This window comes from Natator depressus, chromosome 2, assembly GCF_965152275.1.
Source record: "Natator depressus isolate rNatDep1 chromosome 2, rNatDep2.hap1, whole genome shotgun sequence".
NCBI classification, from domain to species: domain Eukaryota; kingdom Metazoa; phylum Chordata; order Testudines; family Cheloniidae; genus Natator; species Natator depressus.
Genome location: NC_134235.1, coordinates 115,152,379 through 115,171,435, shown reverse-complemented (window position 1 = coordinate 115,171,435; position 19,057 = coordinate 115,152,379). Strand labels below are relative to the sequence as shown.

General features: G+C 40.7%; 2 protein-coding genes across 4 annotated transcripts in view; one reads left to right on the top strand and one right to left on the bottom strand.

The window, feature by feature from the left end:
* LYRM4 (LYR motif containing 4) overlaps positions 1-7,404 on the bottom strand; it is a 140,714-nt gene extending 133,310 nt beyond the window's left edge. Inside the window, 1 exon segment of the mRNA XM_074944921.1 lies at positions 7,198-7,404. Within this exon segment, the coding sequence (XP_074801022.1) occupies positions 7,198-7,283 (86 nt within the window). The 5' untranslated portion in view covers positions 7,284-7,404.
* Positions 7,405-7,427: 23 nt separating this feature from the next.
* Positions 7,428-19,057, top strand: part of FARS2 (phenylalanyl-tRNA synthetase 2, mitochondrial) — a 361,477-nt gene continuing 349,847 nt past the window's right edge. For all 3 annotated transcript variants that reach the window (XM_074944919.1, XM_074944920.1, XM_074944918.1), the window contains exons 1-2: positions 7,428-7,554; positions 9,890-9,993. In XM_074944919.1, coding sequence (XP_074801020.1) covers positions 9,964-9,993 — 30 coding nt within the window. In that variant the 5' untranslated portion in view covers positions 7,428-7,554; positions 9,890-9,963. The remainder of the gene's footprint in view (positions 7,555-9,889; positions 9,994-19,057) is intronic.

Below are 19,057 nucleotides of genomic sequence, written 5' to 3'. Positions count from 1 at the left end.
TTTTTAAACTTGTTGAGGTATGCTTTTCATGATGAAAAAAAGAGACTGCTATTTTTGGTCAAATCTAATCTGTCTTTGAAATGTCTGCCAAGCTTCAAAGGGGGTTTTGCAAAAATCTTGTGGCGCCTGCTAAATCCATAGTGAAAGTGGATGGGTACTTGATGCTGTATCTGACGTTGGTACCCTCAGGATTTGCTTTATGCCACTGAATGCAGCCTTCCTTTTGTTAAGCTCAGCTGAGAAGTCAGAAAAAAGAAATGTTGTGGTCTTTGTAGATCAGGGTTTCAGCTTTTCTGGCAGCATTCATTAACATTACTTTATCATTAAACTTCAGCAGCTTAAAGACAGGTCTGGGCTTGCCAGACTCCTGCCTTCTAGTACCAGGCATTCAATGAGCCTTTTCAATATCTAATGGGGGCAGCTAGGGGTCCAATTTAAGTATGTCAGGGAGCAGCTTCTGAAGAAAGCTGATAATATTCTTCCCCTCTAGACCCTCAACAATACCCAAGGGGCAAAAGTTGTTTCTTCGAGATCTGTTTTCTAGGTCATTCTGTTTTTCTTCCAGGTGGTGTAGTCTAAGAATTAAGGACACAGTTTCTTCTTTAATTTCCCTGATTTCAATGGCAGTCTTTGGTAGCTCATTTTCCAAGTGAGCTATTCAGGATTCTATGTCACATACATCTTTAGAGATGCCATAAATATCTTTTGAGATTGAATCCAGTTGGTCTGTGAGGAATTCTTTCAGCGCTGCGATATCCTGGTCTAGATTTTGCTGTGGCCTTCAGTCTCCTTCAGCTGCTTAGATGATTCAGGTTTTGTTTTTTTGTCTCACATTTTTTTCCACTGAAAGCTATAGTTTGACGTTTATCTAGGGGAATAATTTAAACTTTTATGACAGAAATGTATTGCCAAGTTGCTAGGAAAGTAATTATTAGAGTTGAATTGATATGCAGGGAGTGAGGAGGTCTAGGACTAGGAAATAAGCTTCAGCTCTGTATAGCTTAGAAGCTTGTCTCTTTCACCAACAGAAGTTGGTCCAATAAAGATTACCTCATCCACCTTGTGTCTCTGATATTCTGGGACGAATGCAACTACAACACTGCAAACATCTATATAACTAGGGCCCTACCAAATCCATGGCCATGAAAAACACATCATGAACCATGAAATCTGGTCTTTTGTATGCTTTTACCCTATACCATACAGATTTAATGGAGGAGACCAGTGTTTCTCCTGACCCAAAAGGGAGTTGCAGGGGGGTCACAAAGGTTATTTTAGGGGGGTGGCAGTATAGCCACCCTTATTTTTCTGCTGCCTTCAGACCTGGGCAGCTGGAGAGTGGTGGCTGTTAGCCGGGCGCCTAGCTCTAAAGCCAGCGCCCACCAACAGCAGCACAGAAGTAAGAGTGGCAATACCATATCATGCCACCCCTACTTCTGCAATGCTGCCTTCAGAACTGGGTGGCTGGACAGTGGTGGTTTCTGACTAAGGGTGCAGCTCTGCAGGTAGCAGCGCAGAAGTAAGGGTGGAGATAGCATACCATGCCATCCTCACTTCTGTGCTGTTGCTGGCAGCGGCGCTGCCTTCAGAGCTGGGCTCCCAACCAGCAACCGTTGCTCTCCAGGCAGTGCCGGCAGCAGCGCAGAAATAAGGGTAGCAGTACTGCATCCCTCCTACAATAGCCTTGCGACCCCCCTGTGACGCATGGCCAGAAAGGATTAAACATCCTGCAAAATAAATTACTCAGATTCAACCCTTAAAGATATGTGGGGAGATAATGTTTGTGTTTTTGTGTATTTACATATGTATAGGTAATGCTCAACAATGTAATCAACAGTCCCTGTCTATGCTGTATTCTGATAATTCAGAGATCAAAAGAACATCCTAGTATTTAAATGGATTGTTAACATGGGATATCTCTGTATTCATCTCTCTTTGAAATGTATAGCAAATCACCAGTGAATGGTGGAGGAACAGGCATTTGTCTTATGTTAATTGGTATAGCTAAGTACCAGTGATGGATCCACTTCAAAGATGCCCTGATTCCCTATTGTTGCCCGAGGGACTACAACTTGTCAAGGAAGACCTGAAATTGTATAAAAGATCCTTGGGTCTTGATCCTTTTTATCTCAGATCTGCTTGAGGTTTCATGCAGGGGAAGCCTAAGCCACAAGGACTGAGATCCCAATGCTGACTGGACCACCCTGAAATATAAACATTGGACTATAATCTATGGACTATTTCTGAAAGAACTCGTTGCAACTGCAAAGCTCACCATCTCTGCTGTGAATCTGAACCTCAAGAATTGAACTCACATCTATATGTATGCTGATCTTTTACCCATATTCTCTCTCTCTTTTGTTTTTTAATACATTGTAGTTTAGTTAATAAGAATTGGCTGTATACATGTATTTGGGTAAGATCTGGAAGATTCATTAACCTGGGAGGTAATGTGTCCGATCCTTTGGGATTGGTAAAATCTTTTATTTTATATGATGAAGTAAGATTTTCAGAAATCTTCATCATATTTGACTTGGGTACCTGGATGGAGGCCTGAGGCTAGGTTACTTCAAGGGAACTGTGCTTTGGCTTCCGGGCAACCAGTGAGGTAATAAAGAAGCTGTTTTATGCTGGCTTGGTAAATCTAATCTATTTAAAATATTCACCAGCTTTGGGGATTATCTGCCCCATTCTTTGCAGTTCACCCTAATTGAGTGACCTCAGCTGTCCCCCACTGGGACCCCGGTCACACAGCCCAACTCCTTTAAGGGTCAGGACCCCTACAATTACACCACCTTGAAATTTCAGATTTAAATAGCTGAAATAATGAAATTTATTATTTTTTAAATCTTGTGACTGTGAAATTGACCAAAATGGACTGTGAATTTGGTAGGGCCCTATCTATAACCAGGAATAAAGATATTCTAGTCTTTATTATGGCTTACAGTTCTGCTGATGCATGAAAAGAAACTGGCTCACTCTTTCATTAGATTCATGAACTTGTGCACCGACACACACAAATTAATGGCCAGGCCACTATTAGGGATGGCCCAAATATCCAAAGCCTAAATCCAAAGATGAGAACAGGCACATTAACAGCTCTATGCACCACCAGAATTTGCATTAGGCCTTTGAGGCACTAAAAATGGCCAACTGCTCAAATAAATTAGTGTCCATTGTTGACTACTGGACTGAATGTAGGATAAAAATGTCATTAATTTCTCAGCACTTTTTTCTGCACAAGTTGATGGATCATGGACATACTGTGCTGGTACCAGCTGTTTCAACATAGGATTGATGTCACCATCGAATCGGGACCCAATGATACATTAGATACAAGCAACATTCTATGAATCAAGACTCAAGAACATCAGTCTTATTCACAGGAGATCTGGCACTCACCAATCAAAACTTACACAGGAGAACGCTGAATAACAAATTCCACTTTCCAAATACAAGTCTCGCAACATCCTGGTGAAGTAGGTGACTATATCACCTTTAGAAATGGGTAAATTGAGGTACAGACAATTAAGTAATTTGCCCAAACTGGAATCAGTGGAAGAACCAGGAGTAGAGCCTGGAGAGCTTAACTTCACTAACCTCCCATGTATCAGAAACCTAGAGAACACCTAGGTCAGAGGAAGCCCATAAACACTGTCTCAATTTAATCTCTTGATGTTATAAAATCATCCTTTTTAAAAAATATAAAACTCAAAGACTAGCAGATCAAATTTTGGTAAACTGATTGACAAGGCTGATCCACAGAATGGAGAAAACCAAGATTTTCACCAGGGGGAGAATGATTTTCTCTCTTTCCTCTCACATCCTTGTTTAATCTAAGTCCCAGTTTTTCAATTTACCTTGAATTATATTTCAAGTTTCAGGGTAGCAGAGAAGATACAATTGACTGATTCTAGATACTTAATTTATCCCCATTATTCATGTAGGGTCAGAAAGATTTACTACATATAAACAATGGATCAAGAGATAGCTTGTGGCATTCTGTTTTTGCATTATCAGTTTTAGTCTGTATCAGACTATGTTACAAAACAGAATAAAACCAAGGTCTGGAGCACTTGTACCTGGCCAACAGGGGAGAAAGCAATTACTTTTTACTAAAACATGCAAACGTGTCAGACACTGATACTACAGATAGGAGCAAAGGGAGAACACAAACACCAGGAGAATGGGCTGAAAGCGCAAAGAAAGGAGGAGGAATGGGGATATTAAAATAGATGCAAAATGTGACAACTTAATAATGTTTCATAAAACAAAACACAGAAATAACCAAAACAACTGGAAGTTTGCTTGAAGCAGAATCATAAATTTCAGAACATTCAACCAGAGGTAGATTGTTGATTTAAACAACATTCAAACAGCATGCTACAACAAAATGTTTTTATGAGAGAAAATTGTTTCTACAGCATGAAAACTAATAATTTTGCTTTTTATATTTGAGAGAGTACAGAAGAATTTTTTAAGACTATCATAATCAGTATGATCAATTTATTAACACCACCCAATTCTATGTCTTAGCTGGCAGAATCTTATAGCCTCCTTGACTAAGTGCATGTGGAAGGCTGTTTATTATTTGCTTTTCACAATTTGGGGGTCACAGTAAATCTTTATCTACTCTCAAATTCCCCACCAAAGACTACTTCCTTCCCTCATTTCCCCCCTTGGGCAGGAAAGGTGTAGTCTTTTATTTTATTTTTTGCATGCACAAGAAAGCCCCTCAGCAAGATTAATTTTTAAAGTATGTAAATCTGTAGGGAACCCAGTACATAATTTGCAATATAAAAATAATAAATGATATCAGCTGATAATTTCTGCAAATGTTTACAAAGTAAATGGACACCCACTTCAAGTTTAATGTAATAAACTATGAACAAGTTCCTCTTTCATTTCCCTCTGATCCTTCTGAACTTTGGGGTGCAAGGCCTCAAAATCTGTAAGCAGCTTCTTTAGACTACTCTCTTTTTACTCTTTATGCCTGCAAACGGTCTCAGAGTGCAGCAATTTAACCCTCACTCCTTCATTTTTGGCCCATCTGGCACCTTCTATAAAGGACCAGACTTTTGGGGGAAAGCAGGAAGCACAATGTTTTCCTTTTAGAAGATCTTTATGTTAATTAAGACATTTTTAGTTCTTCACAGTGTTTTCCTGTTCTTCTACAGGTAAGCCCCGATTCTCCAGATCTTGAATTTATCCAAATTTGAACTAAAATCAAAAACTATATTTTACACTTGTTGCAAGTGTCTGCTGAGACCTTTGTAATATTGATTTTTATTTTTTACTTAAAACCCAAGAAAAACACACCTATGCAACAAGTTATTTACCAAATAAAAAACCATAGATGCTTCCTGCCAAGTATATTGCTATTAGACACCTCAACATCACCTTCCACCTTCTGATTCTTTTCCTACCGTCTTAAATCACACTTTATTCTTTAGGCCACATGCATGCAGACTAGCAGACATGAAATTACTTACTATCTACTAAATTCTCTCCTGCTATTAAAACATGGCCCACACATCTGGGCTTCAGAGCACTCCATAATTTTTATTGCCAGACTCTGGAGATGATCCTGTGCATTATTATTCTAAAGCCTATCAGTAATGAGCTCAGTAACTCTGAAACTAACATTACTCTTCACAGTGATGGCAACAAAATAACTTTTGGATTGGAAGAAGGAACTGTGGTATCGGGAGACCAAGTTCAGAATATGTTTATGAAAACATGTACATTGCCATTCATAAATAGGCAAGACAGAAGCAATACAAAAATATTCGACTCCATGTCTGACTCTAAATGTAAACATTTCTGGAAAAAATGTAAGACTGTAAAATAGGGAAAGGGTAGCAGACGATTCACACTCAATGCATAGACTCATAAGCAACAGTATATGTTCTTTAAAAATCCTCCCACTAAATCCATGAAACAGTGAGTTTAACTTTTAGCATTTTGTCCTTCAGAATAAATGTAATTCCTTATGAAATTTGTGCTAAGATACCACAATACCATATTATGTGAGTCCTAAAGATGCTGTAGAACTGTTTATCTTAGAAACAGAAGAGACTACCAGCGTCTCATTTTAGTTACGTGCTCATATACTTCATTGATGGGTGTCTTATTTAAAAAAAAAACCCAACAGGTAGAATTGTTTTCTTGCTTCCAGATGGTCTGCAGGCAAGTGCTACTGTTTGCGTATTGCGAGAAGTAGCCATTGTTTTTAGTGTTTTCAAATTCATATAGCAAAAATTGTTTTTAGACAATATTTCCCATTTTACTGTATTTAGAGACAGACTAATCAAAACCAAGACATTTCACTGAAAAAAGGGAAAGACTGCATCTCTACGTGAAAACTAGCAAGAATCCAATATAAGTGCACATCTTATCATAATTTCTACGCTTTAAAATGGTTAACATGAGGGTGGTACATGAAAGTAAGAAGGACCAGAACTGAAAGTCTTATCTAAAATAAAGGAACTCCTCCAATTAACTTCCTATCATCATTGCGATCAGTAAGTGGACTGGGTAGCTAGAAGTAATATCAGGCACAGAGCTAGCCAGTTGTTCCCTAGTAACCTAGACATGTCCTCTTGGTGGAAGGCCAGGGTCTGGCATGCAGCCGTCCCATAAACCCCATACAATGGGGGGAAGAGACGGCCACACGTCCAGCACTTGGGGCAGAAAAAAATGGCTCAAAGGATGGAACCCAATCTGGGTGCCCTTCCCCTGTGGAACACAGGGGGCTCAGCTGGGCGCTAGAGAACCCGGGCTCGGCTCCCACCCAGTGCCAGGCTGAGGCTCCCCCTGGAGAAAGAGCTGTTGAGTTCGGAACGCGGCTGTGCTCCCCACACCCAGGGACGTTAAGTGGGCCTACAGGAGAAACTGGTTTGTCTCTCCCACCCTCATGCAGGAGGCCCGAGGAAGAGAACCTGGCCTGTACCTCCATCCCAGGAGAACGCATGGGGTGGGGGAGAGGAGGGGGAACGGGCCTGTAGCCGCCCCCCCCCCGAAGGGGCCTGGAACCTGAGCTGCACCCCCCGCCAGAGAACACAGAGCCGGGGGATGGGGGACAGAACCTAGGCCCCCCTCCCGCCCCTCCAAAGCGCAGGGACCTGGGGGGGGACCCCGGCCTCCCCCACCCCTCAGCAGGTTCCCGGGCACGTGTCTCCCCTGGCCGTGCCCCACCTGTAACCGTAGGCGGTGAAGCGCTGGCTCGCCCGCAGCAGGGCCCGGTACAGCCGCAGCACCTGGGTCCGGTTGGACGCCGCCATGTTGCTGGCGCAGGCGGGTCCTCGCTCGAAGGCCCCTTCTCCCTCCCGTCCGCGCAGGAGCCTGAGCTGAATGCGGCCGCCTCAGCTCCGGGCTGGGGCGCGGGGACCCCGGGGCGGGGCGGGAACCGGGGCCGCCCCCTGCCCGGCTCCGGCTCTGCTGGTCGGCACCCTGCGCCTCGGTCCCGGCCGGCGGCCTCCGCTCGCGGCGTGTCAGGCGGGGCTCGGGCAGCTACAGCGGCGAGCCCGCGGGGCGAGAGAGCTGAGGGGGACGGTGAGTGGCGGCTGGGAGGGTCCGTGCGGGGCCCCACGTGGGGACACGGTCCCCAGCGGGGCGCAGGGTGGGGGGCCCAGACGCTGCAGGGGCCAGAGGCGCTTCCTAGGATCGCTGCCGCCGCGTGGTTCCCCTGTGTGCAGCCCTGCCTCTAGCGGGCAGCCTCCCGGCCACGGGGATGGGCGTTCACAGCCTCCCCCGAGGGGCTGCTCTGGGCCTGAGACATCCCCCAACCTTCCCCCCACCCCCCGCGTTATGAATATTACTGTGTTCCTGTTTGATGTATTTAGGGACACAGAGTATTGTGCCCAGGTTGCACAGTGAAGTGCTCAGAACAAAGACCCTTAACTCTGCTCCCTGCCTCCCAGAGGGTGAAAGTGGGTAGAAGCTGTGTTGTTTTTGTGGATACAGACTAACACAGCTACCCCTCCGATACTTGTGTTAAGTGAAAAGTGTTCTGATGAATAGTGAATGTATTCTCCCCCGTGTGGACCTGCTCAGGAAAAACTGGTCACCTCTTTGTTATTTTTTTCAGGCAACACGATGTTTTTATCCATTTTATAAATCATAACTTCTATCAAAATTGTGTTTCAAGGTGCTGCCTAACATTTTCATTGCTAAAAGTTCAGTTTACCCAACAAGATTTTGGCTAAAAATATGTTTGTTTTTTTTTAGAAAGTTTCAAAGTTTCATGGAAAACTGGTCCCTGCAAAATGGAAGCTTTCAAAGTATCCCACAAAATCTTTTCAATTTTTCAACCAGCTCTACAATCTTCATTGTAGATGTTCACTTCCTGTTTCTCGTAAGGAAATGTTACACGGTGTTTGCTAGGTCATTAGAAACCAGAGCACTCTGTCCCATGCACATTATTAATCCTGCAAACAAAATATTGAAAAGAGAGACTTTCCCCTGCACATCTTTGAAGCTCCTAAAACACCCTATTTTTGTGCTTTTCTTGCTTATTTACTAATGCACATCAGATTTATTCTGCTGTAACTCCCGTGAAACTACTCTTGATTTGTACTGGCGGGAGACCACAGTCAAGCCCACAGGCCTTGTCAATAGTGAGGAAATTTTCCTGAAAAATTAAACCAGCTTTAAATTTGGTTCAGCAAGGGTCTGATTGCAAACCTGATTGCAGGACTGGGGAAATCTTGAAAACATTTATACATATGTGTAAATGTTTGCAGGACTGGATCCTTACTCATAATTATTTGAAAGTTCCCTCACTTAGATCCCTCGTGCATTGGGAACCATGCAGGTTGACCCCTGTGCCCGCCCGGCACTCCACTGACCCTAGGTGCTGAAACTAGGAGTGCTGGGGTGCTACCGCACCCCCTGGCTTGAAGTGGTTTCCATCATATATAGGGTTTACAGTTTGGATCCATGGCTCTCAGCACCTCCACTGTAGAAATTGTTCCAACACCTTTGCCACTGACCTCAACAAGAGTGTGTCTCTTTGGTTCTCCATGCAGAATCAGTGTCTTTAAATGGCTTGTGATAGACTTCTCTGTCACATATTTGAAGGGTACTTCTTAACCAAAACACGGTATCCTGCATTTGGAAAGTTGAACCTAATTAGACTTTTAGAATTGTTAAAGTTAAATGCATGTCCTAAGGCAGTGGCTCAGCCTTTTCAGATTACTGTGCCTCTTTCAGGAATCAGATTTGCCTTGTGTACCCCCCAAGTTTCACCCGACTTAAAAACTACTTGCTTACAAAATCAAACATAAAAATACAAAAGCGTCACAAAAAGAAAAGGAGTACTTGTAGCACCTTAGCGACTAACCAATTTATTTGAGCATACGCTTTCGTGAGCTACAGCTCACTTCATTGGATGAAGTGCTCAAATAAATTGGTTAGTCTCTAAGGTGCCACAGGTACTCCTTTTCTTTTTGCGAATACAGACTAACACGGCTGTTACTCTGAAAAGTGTCACAGTACATTATTACTGAAAAATTGCTTACTTTTTCATTTTTACCATATAATTATAAAATAAATCAATTGAAATATAAATATTGTACTCACATTTCAGTGTATAGTATATAGAGCAGTATAAACAAGTCATTGTCTGTGTGAAATTTTAGTCTGTACTGACTTCACTAGTGCTTTTTACGTATCCTGTTGTAAAACTAGGCAAATATCTAGATTAATTGATGTATCCCCTAGAAGACCTCTGCGTACCCCCAGGGGTCTGCGTACCTCTGGTGGAGAACCACTGTCCTAAGGCTCCAATGTTGCAAACACTTGCACGCCAGAGTAACTTTATGCAAATAAGTAACCCTGTTGAATTTAATAGGACTGCTGTCATGCATAAAATTTCTTTTGTTCTTAGATGGTTGCAGACTCGAGTCCTTGAAAGACAAACCCATAAGAAGGACAGCGGAAAGGGTGTAACATTCAAACCACATGGACAGAGTATTGGCAGCTGGAAGTCAGGTTAGTTCTTTGTATTACAAACTGTTAAGGGGCTCTTTGGGTTGAAGTTGGGGAGAGGAAGGGATTATTGAAGTGAAAGTTGAGAAGGCAATGCCAGAGGGAGAGGTTGGGCAGTTGAAAGGTTGCATGGTAGGAGAGGGGCAGGATGATCCGGGAGTCAATAACTAATATCAGTCCAATGCTACTTGTATTTCTTTGAACTGCTTCCAAAGTTCAGTAATTTCAATCATAAAGGCCTATGGCTGATTCAGACAAGGTTGCCAAACCTACAGTCACAGGAAGGCTCCACATTGTGGGAACACCATGGATTATGGGCATATTTGGTCATATCTCGCCTAATCAATGCGCTATTATTGCAGGGCCATTTGGGCATTGCTAGCACCTTGGTCTCTCCTGTTCTCTGTTTATCGCACACAGTTTAGTTTCATGAGGACTGAAATGCTTTGGTCTAACTAAAGTTACAAATTCTGGGATGGATAAACCAGGGAATTCTTGAATAGGAGTAGAGAGGTTATTTTACTGCTATATTTGGCATGGTGTGACCCCTGCTGGAATACTGTGTCCAGTTCTGGTGCCCACAATTCAAGGGTGTTGATAAATTGGAGAGGATTCAGAGAAAAGCCACAAGAATATTAAAGGGTTAGAAAACATGCCTTTATGCCAAAGAGCTCAATCTATTTAGCTTAACTAAGAAAATGTTAGGGAATAACTTAATTACAATCTATAAGTATCTACATAGGGAACAAATAATTAATAATGGGCTCTTCAGTCTAGCAGAGAAAGCTATAACATGATCCAATGGCTGGAAGTTGAAACTAGACAACTTCAGACTGAAAATAAGGTGTAAATTTTTGGCAGTGAGAGTAATTAACCATTGGGAAATTTACCATGGGCCCTGGTGGATTCTCTGTCACAAACAATTTTTAAATCACGATGGGATGTTTTTCTAAAAGGTATGTTCTAGGAATTATTTTGGGAAAGTTCTATGACCTGTGTGGTACAGGAGGTCAGACTACATGATCACAATGGTCCCTTCAGGCCTTGAAATCTATGCATTCTTTGGGCCTAATATGGGGATAGTTGGGTGAAATGTAATGGCCTGTGATGTGCAGGAGGTCAGATTAGATGATTGGATGATCCCTTCTGGCTTTAGCTATTAAATTATGATAATGTGATGACTCCTGCTTGTGGTCTGGTGTCACGTGGTGTTGGGTATGATTTGCTTTGTGCTGTTTGAGAGCGTTGAGGCAGGGTGATAGCATAAGGACTCTTGGGAAAAATGTCCCTGGGAAGTGTAGCAAAGGTTTCCCTCTGTCTCTTTCTGTTTAACAGGAAACTTCCATCCACCATTTTCCTTATTCTTTCTGCAAGGACATACACCCTCTCCTGAGACTGAGTTTACAAGAGAGTTTAATAGGTGGAGAGAGGTCATCTGCATTTAGTCTTGAAGTTGTGGGCCCAAGATTTTGCAAGAGGTCCCAGCTTTGTTCGAATTGGCTCTGACAAAGGGTATATGTTACCTGTTGTCTGCGCACACACGGCTCCTCTAAAGTGTATTGCTCATGGAATAAACAGTTAACTGTGAATTATGAGGTTATAATTCAGTTACTAGGTTCTCCTTGTTTATTTAATAAGTCCTAGATTTACCCTCCTCTGCTCTGTGGGTTATCGCTCCTTCACCACAGCCGCACCATCAGCCTCCACTTTTCTCTCGTCTGCACTGTAAGCATCCAGATTTTTCCGGACCTTCAAATAGAATGGCTCCAACTTCCAGCTCTGCTGGTAGTTTTGTCACTACTAGCGCATTGTTGTTTATATCACACCAGTATCTATGATTGATTTTTTTAATATAATATCACCAATATGTATTATTTGGTATCACAGTGTTTCTAACATTACGGTCTATCTATTACATGCTATTTAAATAGTGAATTAGTTTGTCTTCAGAAAAGGGGTGTTTGTGGTGCACCATTTTCACTGACTAAAGTGATATTTAACCTGCACCTGTGCTTGAGTTTTCTTAATTCCATCAGCTACATTTCTGACCCAGTTTATAGTGTGTTTATAAAATAATGCTTTGTGTGTAAATAATACAGATAAATAACGCAATATTGACTGTAGAATAACCTCTCTCTGTCTATATTTATACACTGCACACACACAAGTTGTTTTCTTTTGGCTATCCTTTGGGTCTTGTGAAAAGCATACAAGCAATTTAAAATACATTTCACTTTTGTTTAATTACATATAGCACCTTCTCAAACATTCTTCTATGTTAAAAACAAAATTAAAATTGTTCTAAGAAACTTTAAATTGTTCTACAGAAATGCAATTAACTGAACTTTCATGGCCAGCACCATACTCCTTGGGGTTTCCTTGGTAGCTATAGGTCACAGAATGAAGCATTGTAGGCCGGCTGTGTGAATTAAGGGAATACGAGCAGAAGAAATGAAGGGTTTTTATTGTCTTTGTGCTGTATACTTCTCTTGGTCTGGGCAACAGGTACGCTAAACACATATTAAGATGGAATTTTCCATTTTTATTTGCAGATTCTTTATAACATTCTTCCTAAAATTCTGAGACAACCACACTTTTTGTTTCTTCATTCATATATTTAAGAGATCTTAAAAAAACCTGCAATCTTCATTTAGTCAGTAAAATCTAGTTTGGAAGGCTTGGAAAAGGTTAGGTAAGTAAAAGTAGATTTACAGACTAGTGCAGTGATGACTCCATCTCAATTTAGTTTCCTTTCAGTCATTGGAACTAGAGCATTGGTCACTAAGCTGTGGGGTGTGCCCCCCTAGGGGGGTACAGAGGAATGTTGTTGGGGGCGCACGGCGGGACCCAAGTCAGCCCCCACGGGATGGAAGGAGGGAATATCACCTAGCCCAGCTCCAGCCCTAGCTCAGCCCCAGCTGCAGCTCCACTCCACCCTCTGCTCCCTTTCCTCCAGCTCCTCTCTCATTCCTTCTCCACCCCCAGGCCAGCTCCGCCTCTAGCCCCAGCTCTTCCTCCATCCTCAGTTCTCCCTCCAACTCTGCTTTCAGCCCAAGCTCCTCTGCTGAGCCAACTGTGCAGTAAAGGCGGGGAGGGTGTGTACAGATTCCATTATGGGTAAGAGGGGGTGTGACAGGAAAAGTTTGGGCACCATTGAACTAGAGGTTCTATTGCTCTCTTATTGATCTCCAAAATATGAAAGAATTATGAGGAAGAAGGCAAAATATATTAAAGCAAACCTTGTTTACAGGAATGCTGTCAGTTTGAAATCTAATCTAGTCATTAAATAAATTATTTAAAAAAATTTCAGGTACTACCCATGCTCCTGAGTCCAACTGATAATTTTTGTGGTTTTACAACCACATGCCCTATTTTTAAAACGTTTTTCATTCTCCTGTGTCAGTATGAAAGCCACCTGTATATGTAAAACAAACAAAAGACAAATCAGAAGAAAGTGATACACAAAGTGCAGTCAACTGCAAAAGTGAACTAAAAAAGGCGATTTCCTCCCTTTTATTTCAGTTATAGTAATTGTAGATTGCTTGAATCAAGCAGTAGGAACAAGATTCAGACAAGTTTTCTTTTTTAAGTTGATGGTATTGTTGGATAGAGTGATTAATTTTATAAAATTGTTTTGCTTTTGCTTTTCTTGGAAGCCATGTATTGCACAAAAATAAGTGCTGCTTGTCTTCAGCACGTGGGCCCTGATAATTATCTTACTCAGATCACAGATTTAAATGGGACCGGGACTGGTCCACTTGTGTGTTTGTGTAAACTGTGCTTTTGCTTACTTACATGTTGCTGTGCAAATATGGGGGAGAATTTAGTGGTGTGCGTAAAATCTTAGCATAAACAAACCTAGGCAACATTTTCTGAATGTTGTTGGTTGATACCTTGGTCAGGTTTTATTGTTATATATTATTTAGACAGCAGTCTTTGCTGCTTGTGTTCAGGTTTGGAAGAAGGAAACCTGGCTGGCCCTCTTTTTGCCTTATATCTTAAGATAAATGAGCAATTTGAAAATGATGTAATAACATAAGCATCTGGTGTACTTGATAATATTCTAAATCTGTAGTAGGAGAAAAATGAATTTGAACAAAATACCTGCAGAGACTGCAGAACTGTGTGAAATGGAGCAGCTGTTACATTCTCCGGGGCATATTTGTAGCTTTGTCATATTCTGCCTAAATTATTCTTTTTGGTATATCATTTCAGCTTTATGACATGGCACTCAATGCTTTGAGAGAGCATGTGCTTTCCTGTTCTATTGTTGTTCATGTTGGTTATTTTTCTTTTGGGGTTGGAGTGATAATTGATTGTCATGATATTATCATCTTTTTTAATTACCATTTTTCAACTTCTAAAAACTTGATAACCTCTTTTCCTTCCTGCTGCTGCTCTGATTCTCGTTCGTCTTAATCACTTTTGCTCCTTGATAGCAATGATAGACAGTGCCACACAGAGTTAGGTTCTGCCCTTGTTTGGATTCTATACCACCCATTGAAAATTAGGAATGCAAATCAAGGCAGAATTTGGCTCTCAGCCAATATTATCATAGTTGATTATAATTAAAGAAGTGTTTTTCTGTTGCCCACTCTGGGTAGGATTATTTCCTCATAACAAATGGGTATTCTGAATAATTCTGTTTCTAAAGTTAGTAATTTCTTTATATTCCTGTAATTGCCTACAGAAACAGAATTGAACAGCGGGGTGGTGGCTTTCAGAAGCACTTAAGTGACTTAGGAGCACAAGCACTTTTGAATGTCAGTAGTAGTTTTGATCCTAAGTCACATAGGCACTTCTGAAAATCCCACCCTAAACTTTTTACATTAGAAGAAATAACAAGAGAAAACTCTTCCATCTCTCTGGTCCCATAGGGAGAAGTTCTATTTCTGTATGAATCCTATTGCAGGATTCTGATCATGCATCAATACACTTCTTGCTTGCCTCGTTTGGGTTTAACAAGAAAATGTATTGATTAAATTTCAAGCTTTTGGGAATACAAAAAGGATTGAAAAAGAGAGAGAAAACAACAACTTTGTAGGACTGTGCCATCAACAGAGATCAAAGATACCCTGGATCATTTGGGGGAAGATCTGTTAAATAGCTAGATAGTTTAGCAAGCTGTTAAATTCAAAAGTTATTATAGTATGTGTTATTTTGGTATGTAATGTTGAACTTTGAATGATGTTCAAAGCAGACAAATCAAAAATACACACAAAATTAGTCAGATGCTGGCTCTAAAGAATAAGTTGCCCATCAAGACATTTAAATGATCAACTGTTAAGAGTTGCTCTTTTTATTGTTCTGTAATGTGCTGGGTCAGACTTGTGGTCCATCTTGTTCTATTTACTGGCTTCAACAGTGGCCAGCTTCAGAAGAAGATGCGAGAAATCCCAAAGTAGTCAAATGTGGGAGAATCTCCTCCCATGAAACCAACTATTTCAAAATCTCCTTCCTAAAACCTAATCTTCAAAGATTGGATTACAGCCTAAAACATGAGGCTTTATATCCCTTTCAAAATGCTGGCATTTGTCTATCGGAAGCTGTGAGCAGGGGCTTGAACTCCTAGCTTCCATGGCCTGGCCCTGCCCCATACCCCTACCATGAAGCCACCATCACTGTCTCTTTTAAGTGACTATGTGCTGAAGCTTGGGCCCTTAAAACCTTGCACCAAAATAGGGTTTCCCATGGCACAGGCATTTCTGCAGGAAGTTAACTGGGTCTTGATGTCTGTCAAGTGCTTTGCAATCCTTGAATGAAAAGTGCTATAGATGGGTTTGTAGTGAAAGGATTAGACTGGAACTCAGGACATCAGAAGATATATATTAGCATATTTGTAATCCTTAAGAATGCTCACTTTGTAGTAGTTATACCAAACCTGAAAGATACCACTAACCTTAATACTGGTATTGTTTCAGATATTTTTTGTGGACAGAAACCCTGCAGGAAGTGAGGGTATTTTCATTGCATGGTCATTTGGCATAATGAAAACTTGTTGACAAACTTAATCATAGAAATCAGAAATGGACTAGGCTTCTTAGGTGTTCTAGTCTGTCACTGCATCATTTCAGAACTGTTTTCTATATTATTCTTTTTAGTGTTTTGTCCAGTCATAAATAACCTTCCCTTCCCTTGAGAAGAATATTCCCCAGTATAATAGATCTCACCGTAAGGGATCTAGTATGCTTCCAAGATCTATCCTGACATCAGTGTTTGGCATTATACTCGTTTTGTTTCCCCTTGCTTCTTAGAATTTTTCTTACCTACAACTTACAATTTTATGCAAGTGATTTGCGCACTTATTTTCCTTTTCTCTCATTTGGAGATGCTGCCTTGTGATGCGTTTGTGTTTTTTAAAACATACAAAATCAGATGCAGAGTGAAAATAACCAATTCAAGATTTTTTTGTAAAATTTAATCCATGTTTACAATAAAAATTTGTATTTAATTTTGATCTTTTTTTTTTATTTGTTGGGTCTGGAAGGGTATTTATAGTGCTTCCATCACTAAAGTTTCTAAGCGCCATACTATATAGCTTATTGCTTTTTCTTTTACTTTCATTGTAAAGCATATCTTTCTAGAAATGTTGGCATTCGTTCACTTTTATTTTAATTCATTAATGGCTGTCAGAGAGCACTGAGTCATTAAAAACATAAAAGAAGACAGAGTCGCTTCCTTGTGGAGTCATGATCTACACTGGACAGATACAGCATACAGATCTCGAAATAGGAGGTGATCAGGAAATGGTCAAATATCTAATCTATACGAAAGTTATTTTAAATATGAAAAGCTACCTGTTTCTTACATTGACATATTAGCTTTGGTATCACGGAGGAAGTGGATTATGAACAGGGAGGAGGATGCTGCTTGGTGAAGAAAGATTGGGCGGGAATTTCTATATGTTTTTGCTGTTCATATTTGCAGTATAGTTTATTCTCTTCCTTCACCATCCAGTTCTTTTTTCAGGAAGGCCGGTGAAATCTAAACTCTCTTTCACTGTGGTATAGACATTTTATTCATGCATTTTCTTTTTTTAGTCAATTACTATAATATCCAAGCTATAAATAATGGAAAAATCCATTGGTTGAACTGAGACTTGCACTAAGGATAGGGAAACGTACTTATTCTGATCTCTTTTTCTAGACTCCCTGTGTAGTATTTTTTATTGATTGTAAATGAATACTGTTTAAAGTCTTACAAGGTCTGACTTCTCCTTATTAAAGTGATTTACTTTTTTTTCCTTATTATCTCCTCTGTTCATTTGACCCTGGTCGTCTTATTGTTCTCACTTCTCATTTCAAAATCCCTGGTGATTGAGCCTGCAGGCTGTGTGTGGAAGTTGATTCTTAAACAGGTCACAGACTGCAGTTCCCCAAATGGTTATAAAGAAAAAGCAAGAGGCAAATCTTACTCTTTAGCTCAGATTGTCCTAGTACATAAAGAAATGCAATGTTTATTGATTGTACTTGTATCATAGGGAGCCCAAGGCATAATGACACTAAGTGCACTTCATTAATAATAAAGCGTGGATTCTTTGATGTTATTTTCTTGGTTTTCTTGGCCTACTGTATCTTTTGTCAGCCAGCAAGGGACATTTATCTTGGCTGGAAATGTGTTCTTTTTGTTTTTTCAAGAAAATGTCTCCAAGTACAGTAGCTTTTTTGTAAAGATAAGTATGTTGAGTTCCTCTCATATTTTTCACTAATACTGGCATTGGAAGTAAATATTATTTTCTGGCATCTGGGGCCACAGAAGAGTTCTCTGAGATGATTAAAGTGTGCTGTTTCCTGGAAGCCTTTCAAGCAAAAGTTCTTCTAGGATGTTTCATTCTCTGTGCTGTTCCTGGAGAAAGCACATCAGTGTTATCAAGCCCTATAGGGTTTGATGTGGGACTAGCATTAAGGACAAATAAGGCAAACATCTATTTTGGGAGCCTTGGAACTCATGGGTTAAGATGTATTATCTTTTTCAATAGCAGGTACAAAGGTAGAGGAAACTATTATTATTATTTGTATTGCAATTAATTCAGACTTTTCTACACTCTTTGACAGCAGGACTAGAAGGACAAATGACTTATGGCCCGATTTCTTATAATCTTTCTCTGCTTTGGTTGGGACCTCACACATCACTGGGTTGGCCCTGCTTTGAGAAAACTAAGGAGATATAAGGCCCCTTTAACATGTTAAGTTTGATAGTGTTCAGACATGTTTAAAAACAATATTGTCATGACCATGCTATCACAGTTTGAGCTTGCATGAATGAATGAGACCACACTATGCTCTAGCCTTGACCTGTTATAGAACCAAAGTACAGTTGCTTCATGTAATTAGAACAAGACTTGGTCCCATTGATACAGGTAAGACCAATCCATATTATATCTTGGCCTGTGGTTAATAGTGTAGATGGAACTTTACTTTGAATAATTTTATAAAATGCCTGATGGACCTCTGATGGGTTGGGTCACAGAGACCCCTTTGGGACTGCCACCTGATGTGCTGAGACTACCTCTGAGCCTGTTTTCCTTGCCAGCTTGGGACTTCTTGTTGAGCCAGACACGCTAGCCTGCTGCAAACACTTCCCCCAAAAGCTGCAGACTTAACTGAAAACAGCTTAAGAAGTGCTCCTGTCTCTAGCACCAAGATACCCAGTTCCCAATAGGATCCAAACCCCAAATAAATCCATTTTACTCTGTATAAAGCTTATATAGGGTAAACTCATAAACTGTCTGCCCTCTATAACAGCAATAGAGAGAGATGCACAGCTGTTTGCTCCCCAAGGAATTAATTACTCTGGGTTAATTTATAAGCAAACATGATTTTCTTAAATACAAAAAGTAGGATTTAAGTGGTTCCAAGTAATAACAGACAGAACAAAGTGAGTTACCAAGCAAGACAACATGCAAGTTTAAGCCTAATACTTTAAGAAACTGATTACAGATGAAATCTCACCCCAGAGATGTTCCAATAAGCTTCTTTCACAGACTAGACTCCTTTCTAGTTTGGGCCCAATCCTTTCCCCGGTACAGTCCTTGTTCCAACTAAGGGAGCTCCAGGGGATTTCTCAT